Genomic DNA, 8,684 nt, shown 5'->3' on the forward strand with positions numbered 1-8,684 from the left:
CATACACATGGCTATAAATCACAATAGTGATAACAGTTTTGGTAGAAAAGCAAATAGATTGTAGAAGGCGCATAAAATTAATAAAAGTACAATATACAGTTTTTTGAGAAAGACATTGTGGATGTGCGAAAAAACAATGGAATATCGACGTCTGATTGCTTATGATAAGATGCTTTTACGATAAAATTCGTACACTTTGAGGTAAAATCTATTTAATTCAATAAACGTCAAAAAGTCCGAAACCAAATCAAACCAAAATCCTTTGGATAGTCGTAATATCCAAATGAACGACAATGGTAAAACTTTCCAAATCTCAAAGGAAAGGAAAGGAGAATATATCGTTTGTGCATATTATGCACCAATACTGGACCGTTTTTTCAATCCTCCAGCCTCAAGATAATGCCCAAGAAATTTAAAGACAATGGATTGAGTATCGCCAAACTACGGACTATTTGGAGGCTTGAGACAAATCGTGCTAAAGTATTTACAAAGTTCAATCATCGCTAAAATCGGTGTATTACTCACGCTACTTTGATACAAAAATGTCTGGAACAAGTTTGAGTAAGGCAGAGCACAAGCTTCTACCGTTTCATTTGCAATGTATGATATTTTAACTCCTAAGAATTTATAGTTGCTAAAAGAATTTAACTAATTAACTAAAATTCTAATTAATTACAATTAAACCTTTGAAATATTGTCCAAAATTTTCAAATTGATCCGAGTAATAGTTTCGGAGATACATCCTTTAGAACATGACAAAAAAAAGTTCGACTTTTTGAAACCCGTAAGCCCATATAACCCCTTAAAGAATTTAGCTGCCATCTAAACTAGCCGATCAAAATCAAGTTCTTGTAAGAAATATTTTGTATTTGTGGGACTACAGTGGAACCGATAACGCTTTTTGTTGTTATACTCTCGCAACAAAGTTGCGAAGGAGAGTATTACAGTTTTGTTCCCATAACGGTTGTTTGTAAGTCCTAAAACTAAAAGAGTCAGATATAGGGTTATATATACGAAAGTGATCAGGGTGATGAGTAGAGTTGAAATCCGGATGTCTGTCTGTCCGTCCGTCCGTCCGTGCAAGCTGTAACTTGAGTAGAAATTGAGATATCATGATGAAACTTGGTACACGTATTTCTTGGCTCCATAAAAAGATTAAGTTCGAAGATGGGCAAAATCGGCCCACTGCCTCGCCACAAAATGGCGAAAACCGAAAACTTATAAAGTGTCATAACTAAGCCATAAATAAAGAAAATAAAGTGAAATTTGGCACAAAGGATTGCATTAGGGAGGGGCATATTTTGACGTAATTTTTTTGGAAAAGTGGGCGTGGGCCCGCCCCCTACTAATTTTTTTGTACATATCTCGGAAACTACTATAGTTTTGTCAACCAAACTCTATGGAGTCGTTTCCTTCAGGCATTTTCATATACAGTTCAAAAATGGAAGAAATCGGATAATAACCACGCCCACCTCTAATACAAAGGTTATGTTGAAAATCACTAAAAGTGCGTTAACCGACTAACAAAAAACGTCAGAAACACTAAATTTTACGGAAGAAGTGGCAGAAGGAAGCTGCACCCAGGCTTTTTTTAAAAATTGAAAATGGGCGTGTTGTCGCCCACTTATGGATCAAAAGCCATATCTCGGAAACTACTCCACCGATTTCAATGAAATTCGGTATGTAATATTTTCTTAACACCCTGATGACATGTGCAAAATATGGGTGAAATCGGTTCACAATCACGCCTTCTTCCAATATAACGCTATTTTGAATTCCATCTGATGCCTTCTCTGTATAATATATCCATACATTAGGAACCAATGATGATAGCGGAATAAAACTTTACACAAATACGGTATTTGAAAAATATGTAAATGACTGATAATGAAATCTCGATTATCACTTTATCGTGCGAGGGTATAAAATGTTCGGTGACACCCGAACTTAGCCCTTCCTTACTTGTGTTTTTCTTTTATTATTCTATAAATCTAACCGTGAATGCAGTGCACTTATCAAAAACATGGCCTCAAATGTAACGTCATCACTTGTAACATGTGTGAACAATGCTAATATTTTCTACAAAAAAGCCAATTAAAAATTGTGATTTGTGATGGTGTATCTGGTTTTATTATGCAAATTAATAATATGACATACGCTAAAACGAAGAAATATTTACAAGAGCACTTAGAACTTGAAATTTGTGTTTGCATCCGGTCGTTGCAGTCTGCTCCCACAGCTTCACTCATACGCCACGTTGGCCTTGAACAACCCCAATTGGCGCAAAGTAAACAATAAATAATGAGATAATTAATAAATATGACTTTGACCAACACGAGTTCTAAAATATTTGTAACTGTTATTGTTTAAATTTTGCTGTTTTTGTTGTACAAATGTGTCAAATTGACGACAAGCTGAAAAAGTAACTATAAAATGCAATAAGAAAGCGCAGAACTTTGTTTATAATATACATATAAGTATATATTGTCACCTGAAATGCAAAACTGCGTATCATCAAAAAAATCTAAATTGAGTTTTTTATTGGCTACGATGCACTACAGCACCTTAAATATTTCACATCGTAAAATTTCAAGCTTCCGCTCTTAGATATAACCGATATATAACCAATACATAACCATTTTATAACCAAAACCCAAGTTTTGTTTCAATATGAGATGCTTCTATTATATCGCTTTTCCTTCGCTTGTAAACTTATGAAAACTGATGTTACGTTATTTTGCATTTTAAGTGACAATATACTGTAAACAATATTTCATCCATTTCATTAGAGCTTTGACCTTTTCAGCAAACATCATGCTGCCAAATTTGCAATGTAAAAAGTAAATGTGGAATAAACAGTCATAACATATGGTATTTATCTAAGCATTCAGGTTTGCCAGAGAAATTTCAAAAAAAAATATTTATTTACATATTTTGAAAGCAGTTCTCCAGACTATATATGCGGATGAAATACAAATAGCTATGAATGGCATAAACAATTTATAAATGTGGTTAATTAAGTAAATAAAAATTTCTTTAAAACAATTGGCGCCTGAGTGTTAATTCAATTAGCTAAACGGCTGGAGAAAGATTAATATTTCTTTCTAGATATGGTTAGTTAAGCATTTATACATAAGCTTATACATTTAACAATCACTAGCGGTTCTCACTTTCGGTTTTCACAATAATAATTTTAAAGCAGAATTGTTTAATATTAAGGCATCATTAAGAGAAATACTAAAGTTTCACCTTCACCTTCGTTGAGTAGTATTTATTTACGCTTAAATTAGTGTATTAATTATGCATGGGCCGCAGTACGCGTGGTCATGCGCTTCTTAAAGCACACACATACTCTGCCAACATAAATATATTTTTTTTATTATGTATATGTATATATTTGGTTTATAAATAATTTATTTTTTTTTAAATAAATATTTTATTTTTTTAGCAGTCACAGTACAGATTTGTCAAGAACGGGCCACCGCTTAATTTGTCCGGCGCTTGAATTCGAACGTCGCAAAGTTGATTGGTCAGTTCTGTGCGTAATTGATGAGCGCATCTGGTTAGCATTTAGAGCAACAACTATGCATAAACAAAACATCTGTGATGCTATTGATAGACACGAGTACTTCAGTCGAATGCGATCAGTGTTGGTATCAGCAGTCAGTTAACGCTCAGTAAATTAAAAAAAATATGTGTGTTTGGCCAAAAATATAAACTTTCCGTTATAATTTGTTTTAAAGTTATTAGGCATATCACGCTTACTATGTAATACACTGTGGTATTTGAGTTGAAATTAAAAAGTGATTGTATTAGGGGTGCTCTTAAAGTATATGTTCGCATATCTTATTTAGAAATTATAATAACTTTTTCGCTGAACTCTTTCGGGCCGACGTTGTTTTAGAAAAGTATAGTCCGACTTTATTGAAACTAAAACAGTATTAACAGAGTATTAGCTCAGAGAAATTTTCACTGGCGTCGTAACTTTACTCCAATCAGTCGGTTCCCGTAGGCGGCTAATGTCTACTGCTACAACGGAAGATAGCGGAACAAAAGTCTACGATTTCAAATCGGAGTTTCTGGACAAGAAGCGCTAGCGTGAACTCACTTCAAAGCAATCCGAATCAATTTGTGCATCGTTTAATAGTCCACAAAGTGAAACAAATGAATCTGGTAGTGAAAAACAGTGGTGATTGACAACATCCGGTGTGTTTAACGTGGGTATTTGTTGACGACAGCCTTACCCAACGGCGCTCAAAAGCACAGCGGCTCAAATCAATGTGTGACAATATTCCCCGAGGGGCCAGTCCGCATGAGCAGCTTAGAGCAAACTCCAAGGGCTTCTGTTCTCCGGTCAGAATTCGTAGCCGAAACTACTACCAGTTGAGCGGTTGGACCCCATACAAACACACTATTTGCTTAAGAATCTAATCTTACTTCTCAAGAAAATGGCTTCGCCACTTAAACAATTTACGCCCAAACGACCTAAGTTTTCGGCATTCGTCTCTGTTGACAATTATAACTTCGAAGTCGTATGTAATTTCGTCTATCTTGGAACCAGTATTTACACCAACAACAACGTCAGGCTCTAAATCCAAAGCAGAATCGTTCTTGTGAACATGTGTTACTTCGGACTGAGTAGGCAATTGAGAAGTAAAGTATTCTCTCGACGAACTAAGACCAAATTCTACAAGTCACTCATCGTCCCCGCCCTGCTATACTGTGTAGAGGCATAGACGATGACAATATCTGATGAGTCGACGTTACGAGTTTTCGAGAGAAGGCGAGTCGCACTCGAAGCAACGATTTTTTCTTTGAAAAGCAAACAATCGTTTAACGCAAGTGCTCCTAATTTTTACCAACTAAAAGTAATGTTGGTTGACCTCATTTTACTAGAACTTATACAATCTTTGCCTCTCGATCGGCTCTGTAATGCTTAAGATCTTTTGAATACGTCATAATCCACCTTTGATGTTTAGGAAGGACAGTAAATTTACTTCAGTCGACTGGCACAAAACGTGAAATTATCTGCTCACCTAAGTGCTCCCTTAATAAATTCATTTATTGATATGATATGAAGGAAGTGGTGCCATCTTGCTGAAACCAAAATGTTGCCGAGATTATGAGTTTCAATTTCTGGCATCAAATAAGTGGCTAGCCGTGATAATTTTTGAAGAAATATGGACCGATAATTCCATCGACAAACCAAAAATCATACCATACCAAACCGTTGTTTACCTGGATGAAATGGCAGATCTTGCATCTCTTCTTGTTGTAATCCTACGCATAAGTTCTAACTAAATAAGTTCAAATGAAAATGAAATCAAGAATCAATAAAAAGAAAGTAGAAGGAATTTTAAATTTTTTAATTTTGACAGTTAAATTCAGAGCTGGTATAATAGCGGTTTTTGAAAGAAAATTACCTTAAACGCGAAATGTAAATTTAAAGAAGCCATAGGCAAATTAAACCTAACTTTTTATTTGCATAATTTTCGCTCGTAATGCAATTCGCATATCAACTTAATGTCTCATTTACTCAGTTCAAAATTATATACAAAACCCAAGACACAAAAAAATACAAATAATTTCGCACAACCCAAAAAACGATTGTTCAAGGGTAAATGCGATGGCTCATCGATTGTGAAAAGCTAACTCAAATGCAAAAGAAATCACGAAAAGACATTTTTGACCACTTCAGTGAACCATTTCACGTTTATTGCCAATTGCTTATCGATTACATGTCAACTTTTTGTAAATTTCTTTCGGCAATTGCAGCGTGCCGACCACGGGCGGCTAGCGTTATTTGATATGCACACGCTGTAAGCTTAGGCTACGCAAATTAGGCGAAGTCTTCCGAGGCATGTATTGATTTTATTTATTTTAAATAACAATTGAATTTATATTAAATCGCAAGTGACTAATTTTACAACATTTTAAGTTTCACTCGCCAATTTACTTAGTTTTTTGAGTATAAAAGGTAGTTAAGTTTGCCAAGGGAATCATACAACCTCAACACTTCCAATTGTCAAGTACAAGCAAACACCAATCAAAAGCAAAATGTTCAAATTCGTAAGTTTTTCAGAAATTTCGCCGATTTTTTGTGCGTTCGCCGTATAAAACTTTTATTGAATATTTTCAGGTGACTTTCGTTCTTGCCGCTCTCGTTGCTTGCGCATCTGCGAAACCCGGTGTTGTGGCACCATTTGCCGCTGCTCCCTTGGCAGCCGCTCCTTTGGCAGCAGCTCCTTTGGCTTACGCAAACGCACCACTGTATGCCGCTGGCGGCAGCAGCCAAATCGATGTACGCAACAACTTTGATGGCACACTTTCATCCTACACAACAACACCTTTCCAGTATTCCGGCCCCTTCGCCAGCCGTTATGTCTCCGGTGTTCCAGCTGCCTATGCTGCACCAGCTCCAGTTTTGGCTAAATATGCTGCTCCAGCCGCCTTAGCCGCTCGCGTTCCTCTGGCTGCTGCTCCAGCTCCTTTGGCTGCTTTGCCCGCACCTTTGGCTGCTGCTCCAGCTCCTTTGGCTGCTTTACCCGCACCTTTCGCCGCTGCTCCAGCTCCTCTGGCTGCTTTGCCCGCACCTTTCGCCGCTGCCCCAGCTCCTCTGGCTGCCTTGCCCGCACCTTTCGCCGCTGCGCCTGCACCTTTGGCCGCCGCACCATTCGCCGCTCCCTTCCCTGCTGCTTACGCCGCTGCCCCAGCTCCCTATGCATGGTAAGGAAGATGGAATATGTAGCAAGTAACGAAAACTGACGGCATTTTGCTTGCAAGTTGCTCAAGCTTGAACTGATTAATTTGTTAAAATAAAAATAATAAAATATTTAGTAAAAAATGTTTAGTGTTTAACTTGAAGTAGTGTGAATAGTCATATCTACATAGTAAATAATAGGTAGCATCTGATTAAGGGGGGAAATTGCGCAAGCGAACCGGATAACATGTAGCGCTAAAAACATCTATAAATAATCCTACAGCTGAGCGAACCTACCATATCTTGTGAGCCACCAGGTAGATGTGCACCTTTGGTAAGGCGACTAGAGTTATTTATAATTGGGATATTTACTAATTTTTGGTCATAATAAAATGTGAACTTCTAGAGACGAGCTTTAGTGAGGTTGTCGCAAATTAACCCTTATAATCATCATTTCCACATATATCAAGACGAGCTCGAAAAAGAAACCGTGAAAGCCCGAAATGTTTGGAGGGCACATGTGCAGCAGGCCAAAACTCTCAAGGAGCTTTATTGCCAAAAGATGATGATGATGAGATATATTCTTATTTAGATATTCTTCTTCTTAGCTATTGAATGTGGTATATAATGATAGGCTTTCCAAAACATAGTACGGTACTATATGCTTCAGAGTTCCGCAAGTAACAATGGAAACAATATCAAGAAATAACAAAGAAATGAGCTTTTCCTTTCGTTCAAGACTATTTGGGTATGCGAAAGCTCTGTACAAAATCGATGCCGGGAGAAGTCACAAGTCAGCCCTTGTCCTCTAAATTAACCCTTAGCGACTTTCCTCTATTCTGAGCTCTCAATATGGACTCGATAGGAAGAGAAAAACAACGAAGGAGTAAGCAGAACTACAAATTATTTGGAAGCAAAAAAACAATGAACCAAAACATTGAAATTGATATATAAAATCGAAAATTCTCAAAAATATGTTTTCTTATAAATAAAGGCTTGGAGGTCCATCGTGAGAGAGAAGTTAAACCCCTTACGAATCGACAAAGCGCTATGAGCCTAATATAAATTTGTTGAGACGGCTAATATCACTGTCACTGTCACTTTCGTCTTTGTCTTCTTGTCGCCGATAGTAAGAGTACCAAGATATTTCCGCCTCAGTTTTGCAAAGGCTGAACAATGGAGTGAGAGTGCCGTCGACTAGCACCTGCAAAGTGCTCGCGAGCTCCATTGGTCCAGTGTTACAAGGTAAGACTCTATCCCTCCATTCCATGAAAGAGGATGCAATCCGTAGCCACTTTGATAGCAGCGACTTCTGTCAGAAAGCTCTACTGTGGTCCGGCAGCCTAAGACTTTCGAAAAGCTCCTTGCGGAAAACTCCGCTACCAACCTTGCCTCTTATCTTCGATCCATCCAAGAGAAAGCTCACTGCACCTTTTCTCCATTGACTTCTCCCCATCCACATCTCTTTCCGGTATGTGAGCAGAGAAAAATCTGCACAGATTGGACTCTACGACGCAGTGATTTTAACTTTTGAAGCATACAGAGAAAGAGAGAATTTCGGTTTGTCGTTGTTCGAAGCTTCCCTGAGCCTCGGAGCATATTACGAAGCGCATTGATGCGTTACGTTTAAAACGACATCAGGTGATTTTGTTGTTATAATTCGTGGTTCACGGGAGATGCCGATGTATTACGTTTGTAAAATTTTTAACTGGGCTCAATTGAATTTTCATATAATTTAATTTTAATGTAATGAAAACTTTTGTGATCAATGGTCTACATTGAGTGGTAGTGTCCACAAACGAAACTCTACAAGTAACTTATAATACCCGTCCTGCTATATAGCACAGAGACAACATCTAAAGAGTCAGATTTAGAAGTTTTCGAGAGAAAGGTTCTGCGGAAGATTTATGGTCCTTTGCCCATATGAGATATACGATGACGTCGAGACAGTTCAGCGAATTAAAAAAAGTGGCTACGCTGGCTA

General features: G+C 37.5%; 1 protein-coding gene across 1 annotated transcript; it reads left to right on the top strand.

Moving 5' to 3' along the window:
- The first annotated feature begins 6,057 nt into the window (after positions 1–6,057).
- LOC120778959 (calphotin) lies at positions 6,058–6,730 on the top strand. Its single transcript, XM_040111034.1, has 2 exons — positions 6,058–6,069; positions 6,140–6,730. The coding sequence occupies exons 1-2, from the start codon at positions 6,058–6,060 to the stop codon at positions 6,728–6,730; spliced, it is 603 nt and encodes a 200-aa protein (XP_039966968.1).
- Positions 6,731–8,684: the final 1,954 nt, after the last annotated feature.

Source organism: Bactrocera tryoni, chromosome 5 (assembly GCF_016617805.1).
Source record: "Bactrocera tryoni isolate S06 chromosome 5, CSIRO_BtryS06_freeze2, whole genome shotgun sequence".
NCBI classification, from domain to species: domain Eukaryota; kingdom Metazoa; phylum Arthropoda; class Insecta; order Diptera; family Tephritidae; genus Bactrocera; species Bactrocera tryoni.